Raw genomic sequence first — 25,586 nt, 5'->3', positions numbered from 1 at the left:
ACGAGCTACTTACTTTTTGTATTTGGTGTTAATGTTTATTACTTAATTTAAAAGAATATAAAGAATTAAAATTAGTTAAGTTTTACTATCTTTATCTGTATTAAATTTTAAATTCACTTCATAATTATTTTAAATTAATTAATAGACATTAATGTCAATAACTAAAAATGAGCATTTAATGAAAAATTGAGGTTAAAAGTATAAGTCTTGAAATATAGAGACCAAATCGAAACAAAACTTAAATCTCAGTGGTAAAATTGTAACATTTTGAAACCTAGTTAGGGATTTCAAAACTAAACTCAAAACTTGAGGACTAAAATTGTAACATTTTGAAACTATTTCAAAATTGAGGAAAGAAATATGTATTTTTCCTTAAAATATATCAATGAGTAGAAATTCTTCAGAATGTTGGACAAAATCGATAGATGAAATGATGTAATATCGATCATTGGATCATTAGACCTTCATTTATTTAGTTCATCTTTAATATTTTCACAACTACTATTTTACTTTTAGCTGCCAATAAGAGATAATTATTTTGAAATAGTATTTACTGTAACAAGAGATAGTTAATTATAATCTTATGGTCTCATCCGCCTCTTAATAGTAAAAGTAACGTAAGAGTGATTTTGAAAGGATTAAAAATACTTTATTATTATTAATAAATAAAAAAAACAAATACATATAAGTATAAGTTGAAGTTTCCAAAATTTAAATAAATAATTTAAAAAGAATCCCTAGTTGAATAATAAATAATTTGACGCCTCCATCTTTGCCTTTTTCTTCCCTTACTCATTCCCTGCAGCAGCAAACCCCAGAAACCACCTCTCTTTCTTTCTCTCTCCTTCCTATAAAAACACAGACAAGCCCCATTTGAATCTCTGCTTTCTCCTAACAAAAAAATAAAAAGTAAAAAAGCTGATAAAAGTGACAATAAATTTGATAAAAATAAATAAATATTTAAAAAATAATTTCCAGCTGGAGAGTGTTTGTTATTTATTAGCAAAACTCAACGGGCCAAAATTTTGAAACCCTACTCCTCAGACGTTGTACTTCCTCCAAAATTTTGAAACCCTACTCCGATCCCCTCTCTCCCATTGTCGCTCCCTTCGTCGCCGTTACAGGGCCAGACCTTCCTCACTTTCCATTCTCATTTCATTGTCGCTCCCTTCGTCGCCGCACTCTGCTCCTTCGACGATGACGCCATTGCTCGCCAAGTCACTGATCTTGTTCGTCGATGTTACTGAAGTTAACGGTGATGGATCTCTTTGCGACGACTTTATCGCCAGAGTTTCGGATCGGCTTTCTTCTGGCGCGTTGTCTTGGAGCCGCCGTCAGGTGTATAATATGGTAATCTTGTTTGTTCTACTGTTCTAGATTCGTGCGTATTTCGTTGTCAAAGGAGTGTGATTTTTTTTCTTTTTCCATTTGTTCCTTTTAGCTTCATTGTTATAGAATGCTTAGGTCTGCCTGTAGTGTTAATAAGAGACTGATTTCACTTCAACAGGCAGGAAACCAATTACACATGTTTTTTCTTCGTTTTGTTTTTTACTTTTTTTTTTTTTTTTAAAAATTTCGGGGAGGAGTAAAAAATTGGCTACTACTGCCAGACCACTTTCTCAGAGTTTAGTGGACACTTAACGAACCAGCCAAACAAATGACAATGAAAAGGAAAGTTACAGCAATAAATTCATAATGCTACAACAACCAAAGGAAACAAACATTACCTAATATCAAACTCTTCAGATTTCTGTACAGCTTCTTCAGAAATCTGTACAGCTTTAAACTATCGGACAACAAATTTCCATGGCCAAATTAAGAACAACGATGGCCTCGTGTCAAATCTCGTGCCAGGCCTTGAATTACCAAGGTGATAAACTGAATAATTCGAAAGAAGCAAATTATTTTGTACTGCGCATATGCATTTTTTATGACAAGTTCTGAATTACTCTTCATATGCAGCAAGGAGATACGGGGAGAGATCCTCTTTGTTCTATATAAATTGACCACAATTCAATATGCATCTAACCATAGCACTGGAAATGATATTCTCTCTGCATTTTGCCCAGAACTTCTGTTTCTATCTCTGGAGGCGCTCATGAAGACTCAAAATGATGATGTCCGATTGAACTATGTAGGTTTGTCAACTTCTTCAAAACCACTTTTTTTTTTGTGTTTCCTAGACCGAACATGATGGCTAAATCTTCTTTCTGGTTTATAATTTGTAGCTGGTGGTGCATGAGTTTGGGTGATATTTTTGAATGTTTGCATTTGCGTACAAATGAAGCCCAGTTTGTCATTTCTCATCTTCTTTTATCTGATGTGTATTGATTTGTATACTGACAACTACCAGAATAAATGTTTTAAAAAAAAGCTATGAAAAGCTATGTCATAATGGATGGAAAACTGAAAATGATGTATTGATTTGTTTACTCATCTTCTTTTATCTGATGTGTATTGATTTGTATCTAACTATTCATGTTCATTCATTCATTGTGCATCACTACTAGAATAAATGTTTAAAAAAAAAGCTATGCAACATAATTATTTCCAACCTTGAGAATACTACATGATCATTCTATACTGACAAATAACTTGAATGCTTTGAGAAAATACAAGAAATGGATACTCGTGGTATTATGTCATAATGGATGGAAAACTGCATACCTTAATGGTTGCAACAAGGCCCAACCTGAAACACAATAAAGCTGCATTAGTCCTTTCTAAATGTAGTAAACTCATAGCTTTATTAAAAATTATAAATCTCTCTGCTTATCATAACTAAGCAGCCCCAAAAGAAATTAATTTTATCAGTACAAGAACAGCATAAAATGAACTAAAATATGAAAACCCCATAGAAAGATCCATGACCATCTTGTGGCAAGGCCGATAACAGAAAATTTTCAAACACTCTATGGAAGGAGTAGAAATTAAGTTTATTCACTACTTAAATCCCAATTAGAGTAGTGGCCCAAAATGAATAAAAAATTTGAAATTCCAAAGCAACAAGATAAATCGACCTATTTGAGCTCGGACTTAGGATATGCCATTCCACCAACAAAGTTGCTTGCTAGGATATTGAAGAAAGAAAGCAAAAGCTAAAAGAAAATGCAACTCAAAACATTTTGTTCATGTGCAAGTTTTTTCCAGACTTGAAGAACCATTTTACAAAATTCAGCTCAACCACATAGCTGCGCATCTACAGTATGGTTATAGGTTTTAATTCGATATTCTACCCCCAAAAGATATACCCAGATGACTTTTCATCTACCCGACTTCTTAGCTCAACTCTAAGTTTCTAAATTATGATTAGTCAATCCCGTAAACAAGATAAGATCACTTATCCAAAGATTTTAATCGACTTCTTTTCCAATAAATTAACAAACGCTGCCCTGAATGACTAAAATTTTGCAATGGCATATCAACTCTTAAGTTTCTATCAAAGGTCCTCTGCTTTCGTCAGACTAAGATCTCCAACTTAACACTGTGGAGCTAATAATTAGTTATCTGTCCTCAGAGGGCACTTCCATCAAGCCAAACCAACTATTGGTTGAAGAAAATATAGTGGATTATGTATTTGAGATATTACGATTTTCAGGTGAGCAATCGTAGTCCTGAAAATTCTGAACAAGCATAATCTGTTAGGGATAAAGATATCTAGCTATTTTTTTTAGATCGAAAGGACACAGATGTACAACCTATGAAACAAATCCTAATCGTAGTCTTGAAAATTCTTGAACAAGCATAATCTGTCAGAGATAAAGACATCTAGCGATTTTTTTTAGAACTCAAGGACACATATGTACAACCTATAAAATAGTTCCTGTTCAAGTAAGGTCGTAGATATCTAGCTATTTTTGTGTTGGTAAATACATGAAAACTAGTCAAGGTCATAGATATCTAGCTATTTTTGTGCTGTTAAATACATGAAAACTACACATTCTTTTTTCAAAATAGAACATATGCCAGAAACTTCGAATTCTAGGATAATGAAATGAGTTGCACATTGCTGAAGGTAAGGATCCCTTAACAAGGGCTTGCGTCTTCAGGCCCTTGATCTTCTTTCAAGAGCTGAATTGCCCTTCAATCAAAGGCTTGCGGTCGGATTTGCAACACTAATTCTAGTGTTGGGTCATGTTGCTGAAGTTCCTTTCCATCCAATTCACAGCCAAACACTTGGTCTCATTTTGAAATGCATTTCTCAGTGTCCTGGAGTAGTGGTTGTATCTCGTATTGAAGAACTAGTTCTTATTTTGACGAGTATGCTCCGTAAGAATGTGACTGGGGAGATGGGCATACATCCAGACACATTTGCAACAACCCGTGCAATCCTGGTCACGATGATGAAGTCTCCATCTCATAGGGTGCCACATCTAGCAACATCAATTCAAGAAGTATTAGAACATGTAGTTTTATTTTCGTCTTAGTACATTCGAAACACAACCAGGTCAACTTTTACATTCTTTATACCTTCTCAAGGAGTTCTATATATATAGTCAAGTCAATACTGTCATGGACAACTCTATCACCAAAGAAATGAAAAATTGTGCTCTTGATGTATGTACAACACACTACCTTGGCTTTTAGCAACTATCAATGTAACTGAAGAGGAACTTGTTTTGGGGGTATTTGAAACTTTTCATTCGATTTTGCTCCAAAATCCTGACATCAGGACCATAGATTTTGCAAACACACTTCTATCTGCTTGTTGTTTGAGTTTCTCTTTTAGATGTCTAGGCTCATTTCTATATGAAAAGATGAAATGGAGAGTGTATCTAATGCTCAGTTCTCCGGTGGATGTCATCTTTGGAAATGATTTCACTGGCATTAGAGAACTTGTATCATTTTTTCCATCTGATCCAGTTGATTTACTGTTTCTACTTGGACAGGAAAGCTCCAATGACTCAGATCTTTCTTCTTGTTAGTCTGCTGTTTTGTTGTTACTATATGTAAGTTCATTACATGATGATAGGTAACACACTTTTGTTTCTTCTTTCTTGTATCCTCTTTTTGGTATATATCTGTTGTCTATGTACTCACCACATGAATACCCCTTTGCCAGACTTGTTGATGAGAAGATGGTTTAGCATGTTCCAGTATATTCTTGTCAGCAAAAGTGGCTTACTATGTGGATACCATGACCCATTTATGGTCACACAAATGGTGAATATATATGGGTTTTGTAGGTCTGTTGCTGATGCTAGTTGCCACACTTCCTACAGTTCAGAAGTCGAAAGAATATTGTTCTAATTGGTGATTGAAAGTGAGTGGGATATGCATTCTTCAAGGATTCATAGACCATCATTAGTATGGTTGTTTAAGCAAGAGAAAATCAGAAATCCATTATGTTATCAGGTTTTGAAAATATGCCAAATCCATTATGAACTTTTCCTGTTTTACTTAAACGCTCCTGTTTTTTTTTTTTTTTTTTTTGTGTGCAAGACTCTGTTATCTATATTCCCCTTCTTTCGATTGTTTTCAAATTAGGAGTAAGAATATGAAGACCCGAGTGATTGGTTGCCCAAAAACTATTGATGGTGATCTCAAATCCAAAGAGGTCCCCACAAGTTTTGGATTTGATTCTGCTTGCAAGGTACTCATTTCTCTTTGTAACTGCTTTAGAATTCATATTTCGTTTGGACTCAACTTTGGTGACTGTTGCAAAGTTGAAGTAGTTTCTTCAAGAATTCAAGGAAAAAATGGAATGTCGCATTCATGAGATGAGACTCTTAATATGCTCTGCTGATGTTTATGCAGATATATTCAGAAATGATTGGTAATGTGATGGTTGATGGTCGATCTACAGGAAAATATTACCATTGTAAGTATTTTGCTTAATGAAATTAAAACTAAAAATAGTTCTGAGATGCTGAATGTTCATAATAACTGAATTATTGACATTACAAGTATTTCAAGTTCAGATATGTCTACTTTTTAAAATATATATTTATAAATAAATAAATAATATCAATAATAAAGATCATCTTGTTGCTTCATCCGTAAAAAACAGAGCACTTCTCTCTGCTCAAGTTTATTAACCTTCTCTATTTGATCTACCTAATGTGAGATTGTACTTTTTCATTGTTGTGATGTTGATACCTTTTTGTTTCTCACTCAAGTTTCAAGTTTATTATCATATGGCATTAACAGTGTACATATATCCACAGTTGGACGACTTATGGGTCGTGCTGCTTCTCACGTTACACTGGAGTGTGCTTTGCAAACTCATCCAAATATTACTATTATTGGAGAAAAGGTAGCTGCTTTATTTAAACTACTTAAGATAGAAACCTTTGTCAAGGAGGACATTTATCTCCATATGCTTTACCAGATAGAAATCTTTTTCAAGAAGGGCATTTACCTCCACATGCAACCCTAAGGTTAAGGTTGTTTATTCTCTTTGAGGATTAGATTTTGTCTCAGTAATAACTAATAATCTCTGCAACAGATACTCTCATGTAAACATGAAAATTGAAATTGTTGAGTCAGTTAATATATCCTGTTTCAGAATTTCATCTTCTTGCATTTTTACATGGAATGGTAAATATAAAAAAAAACTTAAGGGTAAAGATGAAAATTTGTGATAAACAAAGGATTCATGGAATTAGATTGAAACTTTTAATATGGTGCAATGGAACTAAGTATTGACATCCCATAGCATATTCAATTGCCCAAGTGATATCGGATGCCTTTTTTGTCAGCTTTGAAAAATTTGTTCTCTACCACCTAGTTGTAGTTGACTCATGGAGATTTATTGGTTTTGAATGTATGCAGGCGAAAAAATTTTCAGACAAAAAATAATGTGTTTTGAATGTCGACTCATTTATTAATAGAGCTTTAGTTTATAGGGTACATCGAATTTATAATGTGTTTTGCAGGATGCGGCCAAGAAGCTTACCTTGAAAAACGTTACAGACTACATTGTCGATGTAATTAGTAAACGTTCTGAACTTGGTTATTAATTATGGTGTTGTAGTTATTCCCCATGACCTGATTGACTTCATTCCGGAGGTATTTGTCTTGTTATTGTAACTAATTGTGTTTATTTCTTTTTGTTGTATGCTCACTATCCACTAAACCCAAGATTCTCGGGATCAATATGTCATTCTTGAACTGATATCATTTATAACCCGCTTTCTACAGGTGCAACAACTTATTTCGGAACTCAATGAAATTCTTGCCCATGATATTATAGATGAGGATAGGTTATGGAAAAAGAAATATTATAGATGAGGATAGGTTATGGAAAAAGAAATATTATAGATGAGGATAGGTTATGGAAAAAGAAACTTACTACTCAATCTCATCACCTTTTTGGATTTTTTCCACAAGCAATCCAAGAACAATTGTTGCTTGAAAGAGATCCACACGGAAATGTCCAGGTAATTGTTTTTTCTTTTTGTTTTATACATGTCTTTCCATGTAACTGAGTTGGAAAAGAGAAGGCAAGAAGGTGCATATAATGGGTGGCCAATTCAAGTGGCAGTCACATTTCTTTCGGTACTTATTCTATTCGTGCTTGAACTTTTGCTGTTTTACTTATACGCTCTTGTTTAATAATTTAGTGATAACACATTATTTAGCACTTGGGTAGTAGGCAAGTCAGTTGAGATCTGAAAAACATGCATGTTGGTAAATGCATTAAGATCTTTTAAATTCATATTTGATAATTAGGGAATACCAAGTATCTAGACTTCCATTACCCACGAACTTTGATTCAACTTATTGCTATGCTTTGGGTTACACTGCTGGAGCTCTCATCCATTCTTGAACTCTTGCAAATGAATTGATAGTTGATCAATATGTTGATTCATTTTCCCCAACGAACGTTGGATTTATTTTATTGTTTTCTTTATATCTGCTACAAGATCTAAATAGTCATTTTGTTGGATTCTTTAATATGTTTTAATCTCATGATGGGTATAGGACTCATCCATTGATTCTCTTGAATCAACCTTTCGTGATCGTGTTTCATAACCAAAAGAGTAATATTGTGTCTTGAACATTTTTCTTGGGCTGTAAAAATCGATTCTTGATGATTCTTGATAATTCTTTAATTCATCTAACTCCCAATCTTTACGTTGATATCTTGAAACATGGGTTTGATTGGATCTTTGGACCTTTTTCGATATTGTTGCCTTCTTATCCCACCCCAAATTGCCTTAGAAACATCATTGGAGTCACTAGAATCACTAGAATTAAATTTCCAATGTGGATAATGATAGGTGCTTTGAGAAAATCGAGCATGGACAAAATTAGTATGTTGGAATTCTTCTTTTGAACCACTTGAGTCAAAATTCCAACTTTGTTTTTGGAAGTAAATTTTATTTTCTTGCCTATACCAACTGCTGATTTTTTTTTTCTTGGACGTCTTCTTTGATCGATAATAGTCAATTCTTGCAAAATCTTGATAAATCTTCGGTTTCTTCTTTCTTTCTTGGAATTTCAAGGGTTCCCCCTAATTAGATGTTAGTTGTTCGACAATGAGGACAACTCACAAAGCTTCCTCTTGTGATCGAGGTCACTAAGAGTTTCTTGGAGTTCCACTGGCGGCAGTCAATATTGGCCCACGGATGCTCTGGTACCAAATTGATGTCTCCTAAAGGAGATAAAAGGAGAATTCTCTCCAAGAATCAAGATTATGAATATTTTATTAGAATGAATAAAGTGTTTGATACAAGAGGGGAAGGTTCCTATTTGATGAAACAAAGAGAAGAGAAGAACACAACATTTTACGTGGAAAATCCTAGAACAGGGAGAAAAAACCACGATACAATCACTCTTTTTATTATTATTTTCTATGTTTCATACAGAACAGGGCACAAATATAAATAGAGATGTAGGAAACCCTAATACAGACTAGGGCAAGATGAAACTACTAAAATGCCCTTAGGGTTCAAAAGTAAAGTCCTTTTTTATTTTCAACACTCTCTCTCAAATTGGGGCATAGATGTTAATAAGACCTAACTTGCTGACACAAAAATCAAAACTCTGTCTGTTAAGTCCTTTTGTCTATGAAGATGTCTGTGACCTGTTGACCGAAAGAGATGTATTGAATGTAGATACTGTCATTGTCCAATCTTTCTTTGATGAAGTGTCTATCGATTTCAACGTGTTTGGTTCTATCATCTTGAACCAGATTATTTGCTATACTTATTGCAGTTTTGTTGTCACAGTAGAGCTTCATCAGATGATCACAATCCCGACACAGGTTTGACAAAACTTTCTTTAACCAGATTTCTTCACATATTCCCAGACTTATAGCCATGTATTCTGCTTCAACACTGCTTCTAACAACCACCATTTGTTTCTTACTTCTCCAAGTGACAAGATTTCCCCACAAAAAGGTACAGTACCCAAATGTGACTTTTTGTCTACAATAGAGCCTGTCCAGTCAGTGTCAGTATAAGTGAGATACCTCGTTTGTCAGTTTTCTTGAACATCTAACCCTTACTGGGAGTAGTTTGTAAATATCTTAGGATGCGTTCAACAACCTTCATATGCTCTTCATAGTGCTTGCATAAACTGGCTTACCACACTGACGACGTAGGATATGTCTGGTCTAGTATGGGATAGGTAAATTAGTTTCCCTACTAAACATTTGATATCTTTCTTTATTAACAGGAAAGTTAATAGAGTCGCCAAGCTTGGTATTGACTTCTACGGGGTTATCAACTTTGCATCCAGTTATACTTGTTTCTTTTATCAAGTCAAGTGTATATTTCTGTTGAGAGACTGAAATTCCCTCTTTTAATCGTGCTACTTTCGTCCCAAGAAAGTACTTGAATCTTCCGAGGTCTTTAATCTCAAACTCCTTAGCCATTTTCTTTTTCAGTCTGTCAATCTCTGTAGTATCATGACCACACAAAAACACACACACAACACAAACACAATAAAAAACAAACCAACAAAAAAAAAAAAACCCCCCCCCCCCACACACAAAACAACCCCCCCCCCCCCCCCCCCCCCCCCCCACCCCCCCCCCCCCCCCCCAAAACAACCCCCCCCCCCCCCCCCCCCCCCCCCCCCCCCCCCCCCCCCCCCCCCCCCCCCCCCCAAAAAACACAAAAAAACCCCCCCCCCCCCCCCCCCCCCCCCCCCCCCCCCCCCCCCCCCCCCCCAAATATCATCGGGATAACACAATATCATCCACGTATACAATGAGAACGACACTCTTTCCTGACACTGACCTTTTTGTAAGCAGAGTGTGATCAGAGTGTCCCTGAGTATAACCTTGAGATTTAACGAAGGTAGTAAACCTGTCGAACCACGCTTTTGGAGACTATTTTAATCTGTATAATGACTTTCTTAGCTTACACCCTTCGTGATCAAACTGAGCTTCAAAACCTGGAGGACTCATGTAGACTTCCTCTTTTAACTCACCATTGAGAAATGCATTTTTCACATCTAGATGATGGAAAGGCCAGTCTTTGTTCACAACCATGTCGAACTGTGTTTAGTTTTGCAACCAGAGAAAAAGTCTTACAGTAGTCTATTCCAAAGGTCTGAGTAAATCCTTTAGCAACTAGCCTGACCTTATAACTGTCAAGCGTCCCATCAGACTTGTACTTTATGGTGAACCCCTATTTGCATCCAACCGTCTTATGCTCTTTAGGAAGAGACAGACGATCCCAAGTATTGTTTTTCTCAAGAGCCCTCATTTCTTCCATAATTGTAGTTTTTCACTCGGGGATTTCCATTGCTACTTATAAATTATTTGGTATCGTTACTGTTTATAGACTTGTAGTAAGAGCTCTGAACTCAGGTGAAAGGTTACCATACGACAGATAACTCCGCATTGGGTGCTTAAGGCAAGACTTGATTCTTTTTCTAAGGCAATAGGAAGATCAAGGGAGGAATCTCCACCTTTTACTCTATCTGACCTTCCATTAGAAATTCCACACTTAGTCTCTAGCGTAGAGTTCCATTCTGATAAGCAAATAGTGACAATCATAAGGAGTTGGCCAAGTAAGCAATATTGAGGTTCTAAAAGATGAAAGTGAAATTCAACAATCTCAAACCAGCTCAACTGAAGCTCGTGGTGAAAATCATTGTAAGAACTTTTCAAGTCAATCCAATCATGAGGCAATCATTATGCCTCAAGGACCAATGTCAAGAGCTAAAAAACTTGAAGAGGGATTAAACGCTTGCTTCCAAGCTAAATTTCCAGCCCATCACGAAGAGTTGCAACCCTTGAAGCTCCAAGAGTCACTTGGGCACCCAAAAGTCCTAATGAATCTGCAAAATTCAGATTCATCCCCGTGTTTAATGCTTGATGTATTAATTTATTTCAATGTATTTACATTTATTAAGGTTCATGTATGTCCTCAAAGAGTTTTTGTTGAACTTAGTCAATTAGGTGAAAAGTTGTGTCTTTTCAAATTGTCTTTTCCATCAGTATAAATACCTATGTAGTTTGGTCATTGGAACACACTTGAGATTGAATGGAATTTTCATTAAAGGTTTTGTCTTTCAAGCTTTATGCTTTTTCTTTGTATTTTTGTGTTTAAAATGCATGTATTAGAACTTTCAATCTAGTTTGATCAATTAGATTGTGGAGAGTTCGAATTCTTGAAGTTAGGAATAAGTTTTCCTTTCTTGTTGATCATCGATCAATCTTCCAAGCCAAATATGTTTAGCTTTCTTGGGGTTGCTTACAAAAGAGTTAATCGGGGTTCTTTTTTATTATCATTGTAGGTTTCACCTGAATAAAGTGGGTTCTCATACGTGATGAGGGCCCACAACGAAAAAAAAAAAAAAAAAATGATTAATAAGAATAACCCGATTAACTATTTAGTAAGCAATACCCAAAGAAAGCTAAAAACCATATTTTGGCTGGAAGATTTGGTCGTTGATCAAGAAGAAAAGGAGAACTTGGTACTAACTTTAAGAAAGTCGAACTCTCAAAATCTAATTGATCAAACTAGATTGAATGTTCTAAAGTTCTATACATGCATTTTAAACTCAAAAAAATACAAAGAAAAAGCATAAAGCTTGAAAGACAAAAACTCTAATGAAATTTCATTCAATCTCAAGTGTGTTCCAATGACCAAACTACATAGGTATTTATACTAATTGAAAAGACAACTTGAAAGGACACAATTTTTCACTTAATTGACTAGGTTCAACAAAAACTCTTGAACCTTAATAAATGTAAATACATTGAAATAAATTAATACATCAAGCATTAAACACGGGGATGAATCTGAATTTTGCAGATTCATTAGGACTTTTGGGTGCCCAAGTGACTCTTGGAGCTTCAAGGGTTGCAACTCTTCGTGATGGGCTGGAAATTTAACTTGGAAGCAAGCGTTTAATCCCTCTTCAAGTTTTTTAGCTCTTGTCATTGGTCCCTGAGGCATAATGATTGCCTCATGATTGGATTGACTTAGAAAGTTCTTCCAATGATTTTCATAACGAGCTTCAGTTGAGCTGGTTTGAGATTGTTGAGCTTAACTATCATCTTGTAGAACCTCTATATTTCTTACTTGGTCAACTACCTGGAATAGTTGCTTCAACTTGTTTATTCCCAGCCATATCAGCCACAACTTTCTTGGTACAATCATTAGTTTTGCTATTTTCTTCCACAGTACACATATCATTTTTAGCACAAATACCAATATTATCAGAGACGAGTATGAGCATCATTATCATTCTCAACACAAATATCGAGGTTATTAAAGACAAAAGTATGAGTACCTTGGGCTAATGTTGGGTCGTACTCATAGATCGTTACCGGAGAAACAATAGGTGGCATAATTTCCTTCTTGAGATTCTTCCTATAGTATGTTATCCATGGACCTATTTGGTAGGTAAGACAGTGACAGTGTCGGTAATATTCAAGATAGGATCAGGAAGGGAATCAGAAAAGATCGAAGACGGGGGCCAATTAGTCTCTTCATTAGAGCTCTCCCCCTGAAAATGACTAATAGAAAAGAAGGGTTGATCCTCTTGAAAGGTGACATTTATCGAAATAAAATACTTGTGGGAGGGTGGATGAGAACACTTATACCCACGTTGATGGAGAGGATAGCCAACGAAGACATATTTCTAAGCACGAGGAGTAAATTTTGTCTTTTAACGCAACTACGCGCATCAATGCATACTCAACCTTTGCATGCAGCGCCTCGCGCGCACACTTGTACAACCCTCGTGCGCAACCTAGCGTACACACCCATGCAACGCCTTGCGTCATTCTGCCTTTGCGCGCATCTGTAGCCTTCCCGGTTGAGTTGCCTGCGTGCTCAACTGTTCCAGCTACATGCTTATTCAACCCAAAAATACAAATTCAACTTCAAGCTGAATTTACTTATTTTTCCAAACATTATTTTGGGAAATTTCCTTCTACAAACTTGTTTAAAATTGTCTTAACTTACTTACCTTAAAATTTGAGCTTCAAATTCTTCACGATATGGTCAGAATTTTTCAATCTTCACACCCTGCTCAGAATCACCTGAGAGCTTGACCTCTTGAGGAAATCTTCTGATGTCAACTCGAATTCTTAAGAATTTCCTTCCAGCAACCTCATAGCTTCATCTACACTCCTCAAGCCTTCAAATGGCTGTGGAATCACCCCTTTAACACTAGAGAATTGTCCAAACCAAGTTCTTGAACTGAGGCTTCCCTTTTAGATTAAGAGATGCATGACCTTAATTACACTTAGGCTGCCACCTATCCCACTAAGTCAACATTAAACCTTCTAATCTCGACAACTGGCCACTACAATTGGTGATTAAGCTGAAAGCTTCCCCTAATCACCAATGCATAGCTTCCTAACTCTTACCAACGCATGGCTTTACTTGGACGCATACACCTCTCAGCCAATGCACGCCTCAGCGCCCTTTCTCGCACCCGATGCCTAGTCTCAAGATCATCGCATGGCCTTACTTTACACACATCCTTGCCCGACCATTGCACACCAACGCACGCACAAGCCGCATCGCTTAAGGCATCCTCGCCATGGCACGCGTTCTTGCCCACCTAACCTCAACGTGAGTCTCGGCTAGCGCATGGCATCGTCTTCTCGGCCAACACTTAGCCAATGTCCTTCTTCACGCCACTAGCTTTCATCTTAACCTTAAGATTCTTAGGCTGTCGCACACCTCAGCATGATCGTCAATGCACCATGACCTTCAACACTTAGTCAAAATTTCTCTCCTTAACCAAGCCTTCTTACTCTTTCACTTAACACCCGGAGTGCCCATTAGTATCAAACACTTGAATTCATTTTTCTTTCGCTTCTCCTGAATACTCAAGCTTTCCTACAGAGCCTGTAGTTAACATACACCTTGCTTTCACTTAGCACCCAGAGAGCCGCTTAGTAATCAACACTTGAAATCATTTTTTCTTCCTTCCTTAGCATCCTCAAGCTTTCCCTAACAACCTAGTATTAATTTACACTTAATCTTATATTAAACTATACCACAAGTAGAGAAAAATAAGCTTTCGGCGGTTGGACCAAATATTTCTTACATTGCTTAATGGATCCACAACTACTTTCCTTCTCAGGTAGTTAGTCATAACTACTTGACTCATTGAGTACTCATAGGCAATCATTTTAATATTCATATATTAAGCAAACAAAATAACTTCCACAGATTCTACTTAGATCATGATATTAATCTTCACCCTTACCCCATTAGAATTAGTTACTTATAACAAGAGATAAAGTGAAAGTGAGGATAGATAAGATGATAAAAGTGAACATGATGATATTAAAATAGTTGTTGAATACACAAATGAACAATCTCTTAAACAAAATGCAATACAACAACTAAAAAGATAAAGAGATAAGGTGAAGGGAAGTTGTTAGTAATCTCATTTTAAATGTCTGTGGGTGGGTTTCAGTCGGTAGGTAATACAATATGAATGGTTCGGGATGAATGCATTATCTCGAGGCCTTGAAAATTGGTGTTAAGTGTGGAGTTTTAAGTTTTTTTACTCTTGCTTTTGCGAAGCTTCGATGAAGAATCAAGGTGAAATATGGAGGTGGAATTCCCACTCTGATAAGTCGTAATCGTCTAACGTGGTAGGTGAGAATTTCAGCATTGCTATCATGGTCAATATTCTAAATACTTGCGAGAAGATCCGCTGGTATTGACTCTGAGATCCCGAGGCATGCGACTAATTGTTTGTTCGTCGGGTAGGGGTTTTGCACATGCGATGTAGGTCCTACGATCAGTCTGCAAAATAGACACTTTGGTGACATCAATAAACTCAAGATATGGGGTAGTAGGGTTTTTGAGTGTTCACAAAGTTTTAAACTTGTTTACTTAAGATGATTGCCACATATTATTCTTATCTATCATCATTATTCAAGTAATAAAGAAAGGACTATATAATTGTAATTTCTACAAGTTATCAGGTGCCGACACTTTTGACTTGTCACATGGGCAACCATTTGCTTTCCCATCTTTTCACGCAATGTCCACCCACTTCCTCAAGCTCTTTCTCCATCCCCCATAAATTTTTCCCATCTACAATTTCAGCATCATCAAACCTCCTCGTATCCACTGACTTTGTACCACAATGTTTTTGTCAGTTGTCATTTGTCCATCTGCCGAGTCTCTTTGCCACCCTAACCAATGAAATACCGGTGTCCTTATCTCTCCATCGTGGTATCAAACTTATTGGCGGTAAAAACCTTCCACTTCTATTGCATGAACAAGCAGAAAAATAACTAAAAAATTGAAAGAAAATAATAAAATTGGAAACACAATAATTAGCGTGAAAAACTCAAACTCAACGGAAAACAACAGCCCATCAAAGAGATTCATTATGCGAAAAATTGTTACATTCTCAGAAGTTACGGTATTAAGCGAATGCGGTCACTGCAAGATTGCGGCTACACGATAACGCATAATAGAGGGATCAACGTAAGGTTGGTGGAATGAACGCATCAACGTACATCTTGGGAAAATAAAAAACTGATGTTTTTATTTGATCCATACGTTTCAAGATTTACATTTTTAACCTCGATTTTTTACGAGCTACTTACTTTTTGTATTTGGTGTTAATGTTTATTACTTAATTTAAAAGAATATAAAGAATTAAAATTAGTTAAGTTTTACTATCTTTATCTGTATTAAATTTTAAATTCACTTCATAATTATTTTAAATTAATTAATAGACATTAATGTCAATAACTAAAAATGAGCATTTAATGAAAAATTGAGGTTAAAAGTATAAGTCTTGAAATATAGAGACCAAATCGAAACAAAACTTAAATCTCAGTGGTAAAATTGTAACATTTTGAAACCTAGTTAGGGATTTCAAAACTAAACTCAAAACTTGAGGACTAAAAATGTAACATTTTGAAACTATTTCAAAATTGAGGAAAGAAATATGTATTTTTCCTTAAAATATATCAATGAGTAGAAATTCTTCAGAATGTTGGACAAAATCGATAGATGAAATGATGTAATATCGATCATTGGATCATTAGACCTTCATTTATTTAGTTCATCTTTAATATTTTCACAACTACTATTTTACTTTTAGCTGCCAATAAGAGATAGTTATTTTGAAATAGTATTTACTGTAACAAGAGATAGTTAATTATAATCTTATGGTCTCATCCGCCTCTTAATAGTAAAAGTAACGTAAGAGTGATTTTGAAAGGATTAAAAATACTTTATTATTATTAATAAATAAAAAAAACAAATACATATAAGTATAAGTTGAAGTTTCCAAAATTTAAATAAATAATTTAAAAAGAATCCCTAGTTGAATAATAAATAATTTGACGCCTCCATCTTTGCCTTTTTCTTCCCTTACTCATTCCCTGCAGCAGCAAACCCCAGAAACCACCTCTCTTTCTTTCTCTCTCCTTCCTATAAAAACACAGACAAGCCCCATTTGAATCTCTGCTTTCTCCTAACAAAAAAATAAAAAGTAAAAAAGCTGATAAAAGTGACAATAAATTTGATAAAAATAAATAAATATTTAAAAAATAATTTCCAGCTGGAGAGTGTTTGTTATTTATTAGCAAAACTCAACGGGCCAAAATTTTGAAACCCTACTCCTCAGACGTTGTACTTCCTCCAAAATTTTGAAACCCTACTCCGATCCCCTCTCTCCCATTGTCGCTCCCTTCGTCGCCGTTACAGGGCCAGACCTTCCTCACTTTCCATTCTCATTTCATTGTCGCTCCCTTCGTCGCCGCACTCTGCTCCTTCGACGATGACGCCATTGCTCGCCAAGTCACTGATCTTGTTCGTCGATGTTACTGAAGTTAACGGTGATGGATCTCTTTGCGACGACTTTATCGCCAGAGTTTCGGATCGGCTTTCTTCTGGCGCGTTGTCTTGGAGCCGCCGTCAGGTGTATAATATGGTAATCTTGTTTGTTCTACTGTTCTAGATTCGTGCGTATTTCGTTGTCAAAGGAGTGTGATTTTTTTTCTTTTTCCATTTGTTCCTTTTAGCTTCATTGTTATAGAATGCTTAGGTCTGCCTGTAGTGTTAATAAGAGACTGATTTCACTTCAACAGGCAGGAAACCAATTACACATGTTTTTTCTTCGTTTTGTTTTTTACTTTTTTTTTTTTTTTAAAAATTTCGGGGAGGAGTAAAAAATTGGCTACTACTGCCAGACCACTTTCTCAGAGTTTAGTGGACACTTAACGAACCAGCCAAACAAATGACAATGAAAAGGAAAGTTACAGCAATAAATTCATAATGCTACAACAACCAAAGGAAACAAACATTACCTAATATCAAACTCTTCAGATTTCTGTACAGCTTCTTCAGAAATCTGTACAGCTTTAAACTATCGGACAACAAATTTCCATGGCCAAATTAAGAACAACGATGGCCTCGTGTCAAATCTCGTGCCAGGCCTTGAATTACCAAGGTGATAAACTGAATAATTCGAAAGAAGCAAATTATTTTGTACTGCGCATATGCATTTTTTATGACAAGTTCTGAATTACTCTTCATATGCAGCAAGGAGATACGGGGAGAGATCCTCTTTGTTCTATATAAATTGACCACAATTCAATATGCATCTAACCATAGCACTGGAAATGATATTCTCTCTGCATTTTGCCCAGAACTTCTGTTTCTATCTCTGGAGGCGCTCATGAAGACTCAAAATGATGATGTCCGATTGAACTATGTAGGTTTGTCAACTTCTTCAAAACCACTTTTTTTTTTTGTGTTTCCTAGACCGAACATGATGGCTAAATCTTCTTTCTGGTTTATAATTTGTAGCTGGTGGTGCATGAGTTTGGGTGATATTTTTGAATGTTTGCATTTGCGTACAAATGAAGCCCAGTTTCTCATTTTTCATCTTCTTTTATCTGATGTGTATTGATTTGTATACTGACAACTACCAGAATAAATGTTTTAAAAAAAAAGCTATGAAAAGCTATGTCATAATGGATGGAAAACTGAAAATGATGTATTGATTTGTATACTCATCTTCTTTTATCTGATGTGTATTGATTTGTATCTAACTATTCATGTTCATTCATTCATTGTGCATCACTACTAGAATAAATGTTTAAAAAAAAAGCTATGCAACATAATTATTTCCAACCTTGAGAATACTACATGATCATTCTATACTGACAAATAACTTGAATGCTTTGAGAAAATACAAGAAATGGATACTCGTGGTATTATGTCATAATGGATGGAAAACTGCATACCTTAATGGTTGCAACAAGGCCCAACCTGAAACACAATAAAGCTGCATTAGTCCTTTCTAAATGTAGTAAACTCATAGCTTTATTAAAAATTATAAATCTCTCTGCTTATCATAACTAAGCAGCCCCAAAAGAAATTAATTTTATCAGTACAAGAACAGCATAAAATGAACTAAAATATGAAAACCCCATAGAAAGATCCATGACCATCTTGTGGCAAGGCCGATAACAGAAAATTTTCAAACACTCTATGGAAGGATTAGAAATTAAGTTTATTCACTACTTAAATCCCAATTAGAGTAGTGGCCCAAAATGAATAAAAAATTTGAAATTCCAAAGCAACAAGATAAATCGACCTATTTGAGCTCGGACTTAGGATATGCCATTCCACCAACAAAGTTGCTTGCTAGGATATTGAAGAAAGAAAGCAAAAGCTAAAAGAAAATGCAACTCAAAACATTTTGTTCATGTGCAAGTTTTTTCCAGACTTGAAGAACCATTTTACAAAATTCAGCTCAACCACATAACTGCGCATCTACAGTATGGTTATAGGTTTCAATTCGATATTCTACCCCCAAAAGATATACCCAGATGACTTTTCATCTACCCGACTTCTTAGCTCAACTCTAAGTTTCTAAATTCTGATTAGTCAATCCCGTAAACAAGATAAGATCACTTATCCAAAGATTTTAATCGACTTCTTTTCCAATAAATTAACAAACGCTGCCCTGAATGACTAAAATTTTGCAATGGCATATCAACTCTTAAGTTTCTATCAAAGGTCCTCTGCTTTCGTCAAACTAAGATCTCCAACTTAACACTGTGGAGCTAATAATTAGTTATCTGTCCTCAGAGGGCACTTCCATCAAGCCAAACCAACTATTGGTTGAAGAAAATATAGTGGATTATGTATTTGAGATATTACGATTTTCAGGTGAGCAATCGTAGTCCTGAAAATTCTGAACAAGCATAATCTGTCAGGGATAAAGATATCTAGCTATTTTTTTTAGATCGAAAGGACACAGATGTACAACCTATGAAACAAATCCTAATCGTAGTCTTGAAAATTCTTGAACAAGCATAATCTGTCAGAGATAAAGACATCTAGCGATTTTTTTTAGAACTCAAGGACACATATGTACAACCTATAAAATAGTTCCTGTTCAAGTAAGGTCGTAGATATCTAGCTATTTTTGTGTTGGTAAATACATGAAAACTAGTCAAGGTCATAGATATCTAGCTATTTTTGTGCTGTTAAATACATGAAAACTACACATTCTTTTTTCAAAATAGAACATATGCCAGAAACTTCGAATTCTAGGATAATGAAATGAGTTGCACATTGCTGAAGGTAAGGATCCCTTAACAAGGGCTTGCGTCTTCAGGCCCTTGATCTTCTTTCAAGAGCTGAATTGCCCTTCAATCAAAGGCTTGCGGTCGGATTTGCAACACTAATTCTAGTGTTGGGTCATGTTGCTGAAGTTCCTTTCCATCCAATTCACAGCCAAACACTTGGTCTCATTTTGAAATGCATTTCTCAGTGTCCTGGAGTAGTGGTTGTATCTCGTATTGAAGAACTAGTTCTTATTTTGACGAGTATGCTCCGTAAGAATGTGACTGGGGAGATGGGCATACATCCAGACACATTTGCAACAACCCGTGCAATCCTGGTCACGATGATGAAGTCTCCATCTCATAGGGTGCCACATCTAGCAACATCAATTCAAGAAGTATTAGAACATGTAGTTTTATTTTCGTCTTAGTACATTCGAAACACAACCAGGTCAACTTTTACATTCTTTATACCTTCTCAAGGAGTTCTATATATATAGTCAAGTCAATACTGTCATGGACAACTCTATCACCAAAGAAATGAAAAATTGTGCTCTTGATGTATGTACAACACACTACCTTGGCTTTTAGCAACTATCAATGTAACTGAAGAGGAACTTGTTTTGGGGGTATTTGAAACTTTTCATTCGATTTTGCTCCAAAATCCTGACATCAGGACCATAGATTTTGCAAACACACTTCTATCTGCTTGTTGTTTGAGTTTCTCTTTTAGATGTCTAGGCTCATTTCTATATGAAAAGATGAAATGGAGAGTGTATCTAATGCTCAGTTCTCCGGTGGATGTCATCTTTGGAAATGATTTCACTGGCATTAGAGAACTTGTATCATTTTTTCCATCTGATCCAGTTGATTTACTGTTTCTACTTGGACAGGAAAGCTCCAATGACTCAGATCTTTCTTCTTGTTAGTCTGCTGTTTTGTTGTTACTATATGTAAGTTCATTACATGATGATAGGTAACACACTTTTGTTTCTTCTTTCTTGTATCCTCTTTTTGGTATATATCTGTTGTCTATGTACTCACCACATGAATACCTCTTTGCCAGACTTGTTGATGAGAAGATGGTTTAGCATGTTCCAGTATATTCTTGTCAGCAAAAGTGGCTTACTATGTGGATACCATGACCCATTTATGGTCACACAAATGGTGAATATATATGGGTTTTGTAGGTCTGTTGCTGATGCTAGTTGCCACACTTCCTACAGTTCAGAAGTCGAAAGAATATTGTTCTAATTGGTGATTGAAAGTGAGTGGGATATGCATTCTTCAAGGATTCATAGACCATCATTAGTATGGTTGTTTAAGCAAGAGAAAATCAGAAATCCATTATGTTATCAGGTTTTGAAAATATGCCAAATCCATTATGAACTTTTCCTGTTTTACTTAAACGCTCCTGTTTTTTTTTTTTTTTTTTTTGTGTGCAAGACTCTGTTATCTATATTCCCCTTCTTTCGATTGTTTTCAAATTAGGAGTAAGAATATGAAGACCCGAGTGATTGGTTGCCCAAAAACTATTGATGGTGATCTCAAATCCAAAGAGGTCCCCACAAGTTTTGGATTTGATTCTGCTTGCAAGGTACTCATTTCTCTTTGTAACTGCTTTAGAATTCATATTTCGTTTGGACTCAACTTTGGTGACTGTTGCAAAGTTGAAGTAGTTTCTTCAAGAATTCAAGGAAAAAATGGAATGTCGCATTCATGAGATGAGACTCTTAATAGGCTCTGCTGATGTTTATGCAGATATATTCAGAAATGAATGGTAATGTGATGGTTGATGGTCGATCTACAGGAAAATATTACCACTGTAAGTATTTTGCTTAATGAAATTAAAACTAAAAATAGTTCTGATCTGCTGAATGTTCATAATAACTGAATTATTGACATTACAAGTATTTCAAGTTCAGATATGTCTACTTTTTTAAAATATATATTTATAAATAAATAAATAATATCAATAATAAAGCCCATCTTGTTGCTTCATCTGTAAAAAACAGAGCACTTCTCTCTACTCAATTTTATTAACCTTTTCTATTTGATCTACCTAATGTGAAATTGTACTTTTTCATTGTTGTGATGTTGATACCTTTTTGTTTCTCACTCAAGTTTCAAGTTTATTATCATATGGCATTAACAGTGTACATATATCCACAGTTGGACGACTTATGGGTCGTGTTGCTTCTCACATCACACTGGAGTGTGCTTTGCAAACTCATCCAAATATTACTATTATTGGAGAAAAGGTAGCTGCTTTATTTAAACTACTTAAGATAGAAACCTTTGTCAAGGAGGACATTTATCTCCACATGATCTTTACAGGATAGATATTCTTGCAAACAAGAAGGGAATTTTACCTCCAAATGCACCCTAGGGTTGTTTATTCCCTTTGAGAACTAGATTTTCTCAGTTATAACTAATAACTCTGCAACAGATACTCTCATTGTAAACATGTAAAATTGAAATTTTTGAGTCAGTTAATATATTCTGTTTCAGAATTTTCATCTTCTTGCATTTTTACATAGAATGGTAAATATCAAACAAAACTTAGGGTAAAGATAAAAATTTGTGATAAACAAAAGATTCATGGAATTAGGTTGAAACTTTTAATATGGTGTAATGGAACTAAGGATTGACATCCCATATCATATTCAATTGCCTAAGTGATATCGGATGCCTTTTTTTGTCAGCTTTGAAAAATTTGTTCTCTACCACCTAGTTGTAGTTGACTCATAGAGATTTATTGGTTTTGAATGTATGCAGGCGACAAAATTTCCAGACAAAAAATAATTTGTTTTGAATGTTGACTCATATATTAATAGAGCTTTAGTTTATAGGGTACATCGAATTTACAATGTGTTTTGCAGGTTGCGGCTAAGAAGCTTACCTTGAAAAACGTTACAGACTATATTATCGATGTAATTAGTAAATGTTTTGAACTTGGTTATTAATTATGGTGTTGTACTTATTCCTGAGGGTTTGATTGACTTCATTCCGGAGGTATTTCTTTTGTTATTGTAACTAATTGTGTTTATTTCTTTTGGTTGTATGCTCACTATCCACTAAACCCAAGATTCTTGGGATCAATATGTCATTCTTGAACTGATATCATATATAGCTCACTTTCTACAGGTGCAACAACTTATTTCGGAACTCAATGAAATTCTTGCCCATGATATTATAGATGAGGATAGGTTATGGAAAAAGAAATATTATAGATGAGGATAGGTTATGGAAAAAGAAATATTATAGATGAGGATAGGTTATGGAAAAAGAAACTTACTACTCAATCTCATCACCTTTTTGGATTTTTTCCACAAGCAATCCAAGAACAATTGTTGCTTGAAAGAGATCCACACGGAAATGTCCAGGTAATTGTTTTTTCTTTTTGTTTTATACATGTCTTTCCATGTAACTGAGTTGGAAAAGAGAAGGCAAGAAGGTGCATATAATGGGTGGCCAATTCAAGTGGCAGTCACATTTCTTTCGGTACTTATTCTATTCGTGCTTGAACTTTTGCTGTTTTACTTATACGCTCTTGTTTAATAATTTAGTGATAACACATTATTTAGCACTTGGGTAGTAGGCAAGTCAGTTGAGATCTGAAAAACATGCATGTTGGTAAATGCATTAAGATCTTTTAAATTCATATTTGATAATTAGGGAATACCAAGTATCTAGACTTCCATTACCCACAAACTTTGATTCAACTTATTGCTATGCTTTGGGTTACACTGCTGGAGCTCTCATCCATTCTTGAACTCTTGCAAATGAATTGATAGTTGATCAATATGTTGATTCATTTTCCCCAACGAACGTTGGATTTATTTTATTGTTTTCTTTATATCTGCTACAAGATCTAAATAGTCATTTTGTTGGATTCTTTAATATGTTTTAATCTCATGATGGGTATAGGACTCATCCATTGATTCTCTTGAATCAACCTTTCGTGATCGTGTTTCATAACCAAAAGAGTAATATTGTGTCTTGAACATTTTTCTTGGGCTGTAAAAATCGATTCTTGATGATTCTTGATAATTCTTTAATTCATCTAACTCCCAATCTTTACGTTGATATCTTGAAACATGGGTTTGATTGGATCTTTGGACCTTTTTCGATATTGTTGCCTTCTTATCCCACCCCAAATTGCCTTAGAAACATCATTGGAGTCACTAGAATCACTAGAATTAAATTTCCAATGTGGATAATGATAGGTGCTTTGAGAAAATCGAGCATGGACAAAATTAGTATGTTGGAATTCTTCTTTTGAACCACTTGAGTCAAAATTCCAACTTTGTTTTTGGAAGTAAATTTTATTTTCTTGCCTATACCAACTGCTGATTTTTTTTTTCTTGGACGTCTTCTTTGATCGATAATAGTCAATTCTTGCAAAATCTTGATAAATCTTCGGTTTCTTCTTTCTTTCTTGGAATTTCAAGGGTTCCCCCTAATTAGATGTTAGTTGTTCGACAATGAGGACAACTCACAAAGCTTCCTCTTGTGATCGAGGTCACTAAGAGTTTCTTGGAGTTCCACTGGCGGCAGTCAATATTGGCCCACGGATGCTCTGGTACCAAATTGATGTCTCCTAAAGGAGATAAAAGGAGAATTCTCTCCAAGAATCAAGATTATGAATATTTTATTAGAATGAATAAAGTGTTTGATACAAGAGGGGAAGGTTCCTATTTGATGAAACAAAGAGAAGAGAAGAACACAACATTTTACGTGGAAAATCCTAGAACAGGGAGAAAAAACCACGATACAATCACTCTTTTTATTATTATTTTCTATGTTTCATACAGAACAGGGCACAAATATAAATAGAGATGTAGGAAACCCTAATACAGACTAGGGCAAGATGAAACTACTAAAATGCCCTTAGGGTTCAAAAGTAAAGTCCTTTTTTATTTTCAACACTCTCTCTCAAATTGGGGCATAGATGTTAATAAGACCTAACTTGCTGACACAAAAATCAAAACTCTGTCTGTTAAGTCCTTTTGTCTATGAAGATGTCTGTGACCTGTTGACCGAAAGAGATGTATTGAATGTAGATACTGTCATTGTCCAATCTTTCTTTGATGAAGTGTCTATCGATTTCAACGTGTTTGGTTCTATCATCTTGAACCAGATTATTTGCTATACTTATTGCAGTTTTGTTGTCACAGTAGAGCTTCATCAGATGATCACAATCCCGACACAGGTTTGACAAAACTTTCTTTAACCAGATTTCTTCACATATTCCCAGACTTATAGCCATGTATTCTGCTTCAACACTGCTTCTAACAACCACCATTTGTTTCTTACTTCTCCAAGTGACAAGATTTCCCCACAAAAAGGTACAGTACCCAAATGTGACTTTTTGTCTACAATAGAGCCTGTCCAGTCAGTGTCAGTATAAGTGAGATACCTCGTTTGTCAGTTTTCTTGAACATCTAACCCTTACTGGGAGTAGTTTGTAAATATCTTAGGATGCGTTCAACAACCTTCATATGCTCTTCATAGTGCTTGCATAAACTGGCTTACCACACTGACGACGTAGGATATGTCTGGTCTAGTATGGGATAGGTAAATTAGTTTCCCTACTAAACAT

At 35.4% G+C, this 25,586-nt stretch overlaps 3 protein-coding genes across 50 annotated transcripts; all 3 read left to right on the top strand.

Annotated features, from left to right (window-relative positions):
- The first annotated feature begins 817 nt into the window (after positions 1 to 817).
- LOC150030899 (protein PUTATIVE RECOMBINATION INITIATION DEFECT 1-like) lies at positions 818 to 5,810 on the top strand. 23 transcript variants are annotated; one of them, XR_016526414.1, is made up of 7 exons: positions 818 to 1,350; positions 1,747 to 1,870; positions 1,963 to 2,138; positions 4,890 to 4,972; positions 5,063 to 5,355; positions 5,488 to 5,593; positions 5,758 to 5,807. XR_016526414.1 is itself a non-coding variant. In XM_090309386.1 (3 exons), the coding sequence occupies exons 1-3, from the start codon at positions 1,238 to 1,240 to the stop codon at positions 2,250 to 2,252; spliced, it is 309 nt and encodes a 102-aa protein (XP_090165512.1). In that variant the 5' UTR covers positions 825 to 1,237; the 3' UTR covers positions 2,253 to 2,432. The 23 variants fall into 23 exon arrangements, 2 of the variants coding, with proteins under 2 accessions (XP_090165512.1, XP_090165513.1); XR_016526405.1 differs by lacking the exon at positions 1,747 to 1,870 and having other exon boundaries at positions 825 to 1,350; positions 1,963 to 2,134; positions 4,890 to 4,949; positions 5,758 to 5,804; XR_016526407.1 differs by lacking the exon at positions 1,747 to 1,870 and having other exon boundaries at positions 826 to 1,350; positions 4,890 to 4,949; positions 5,758 to 5,805.
- Positions 5,811 to 16,797: 10,987 nt separating this feature from the next.
- On the top strand, positions 16,798 to 21,761 carry LOC150030898 (protein PUTATIVE RECOMBINATION INITIATION DEFECT 1-like). Of its 26 annotated transcripts, XR_016526391.1 has the most exons (6): positions 16,798 to 17,334; positions 17,730 to 17,853; positions 17,946 to 18,121; positions 20,875 to 20,957; positions 21,048 to 21,340; positions 21,473 to 21,674. XR_016526391.1 is itself a non-coding variant. In XM_090309381.1 (3 exons), the coding sequence occupies exons 1-3, from the start codon at positions 17,222 to 17,224 to the stop codon at positions 20,102 to 20,104; spliced, it is 393 nt and encodes a 130-aa protein (XP_090165507.1). In that variant the 5' UTR covers positions 16,798 to 17,221; the 3' UTR covers positions 20,105 to 20,868. The 26 variants fall into 26 exon arrangements, 5 of the variants coding, with proteins under 5 accessions (XP_090165507.1, XP_090165510.1, XP_090165508.1 ...); XR_016526380.1 differs by lacking the exons at positions 17,730 to 17,853; positions 20,875 to 20,957 and adding an exon at positions 21,743 to 21,761 and having other exon boundaries at positions 16,803 to 17,334; positions 21,473 to 21,578; XR_016526383.1 differs by lacking the exon at positions 17,730 to 17,853 and having other exon boundaries at positions 16,804 to 17,334; positions 17,946 to 18,117; positions 20,875 to 20,934; positions 21,473 to 21,668.
- On the top strand, positions 21,755 to 23,756 carry LOC150030897 (pyrophosphate--fructose 6-phosphate 1-phosphotransferase subunit beta-like). The gene is made up of 5 exons (XM_090309388.1): positions 21,755 to 21,806; positions 22,154 to 22,242; positions 22,864 to 22,914; positions 23,129 to 23,190; positions 23,660 to 23,756. Exons 1-5 carry the CDS (start codon positions 21,755 to 21,757, stop codon positions 23,754 to 23,756), a joined length of 351 nt encoding a protein of 116 aa, XP_090165514.1.
- Positions 23,757 to 25,586: the final 1,830 nt, after the last annotated feature.

This window comes from Benincasa hispida, unplaced genomic scaffold (genome assembly GCF_027475165.1).
Source record: "Benincasa hispida cultivar pf3 unplaced genomic scaffold, pf3_genome.v1.1 HicScf160, whole genome shotgun sequence".
NCBI classification, from domain to species: Eukaryota; Viridiplantae; Streptophyta; class Magnoliopsida; order Cucurbitales; family Cucurbitaceae; genus Benincasa; species Benincasa hispida.
Note: the sequence above shows the minus strand (reverse complement) of the source record. Positions and strands in the feature narration are given on the sequence as shown.

Excerpts from the sequence above, each read along its gene's own strand:
- LOC150030899 (XM_090309386.1), top strand. The coding sequence starts at position 1,238 with ATGTTACTGAAGTTAACGGTGATGGATCTCTTTGCGACGACTTTATCG. Across the intron at positions 1,351-1,962 it reads GCCGTCAGGTGTATAATATG|CAAGGAGATACGGGGAGAGA; the intron begins GTAATCTTGTTT and ends CTTCATATGCAG. Across the intron at positions 2,135-2,228 it reads ATGATGTCCGATTGAACTAT|CTGGTGGTGCATGAGTTTGG; the intron begins GTAGGTTTGTCA and ends TATAATTTGTAG.
- LOC150030898 (XM_090309381.1), top strand. The coding sequence starts at position 17,222 with ATGTTACTGAAGTTAACGGTGATGGATCTCTTTGCGACGACTTTATCG. Across the intron at positions 17,335-17,945 it reads GCCGTCAGGTGTATAATATG|CAAGGAGATACGGGGAGAGA; the intron begins GTAATCTTGTTT and ends CTTCATATGCAG. Across the intron at positions 18,122-20,000 it reads TGTCCGATTGAACTATGTAG|GTAAGGATCCCTTAACAAGG; the intron begins GTTTGTCAACTT and ends ACATTGCTGAAG.
- LOC150030897 (XM_090309388.1), top strand. The coding sequence starts at position 21,755 with ATGAATGGTAATGTGATGGTTGATGGTCGATCTACAGGAAAATATTAC. Across the intron at positions 21,807-22,153 it reads TACAGGAAAATATTACCACT|TTGGACGACTTATGGGTCGT; the intron begins GTAAGTATTTTG and ends ATATATCCACAG. Across the intron at positions 23,191-23,659 it reads GATATTATAGATGAGGATAG|GGAATACCAAGTATCTAGAC; the intron begins GTTATGGAAAAA and ends TTTGATAATTAG.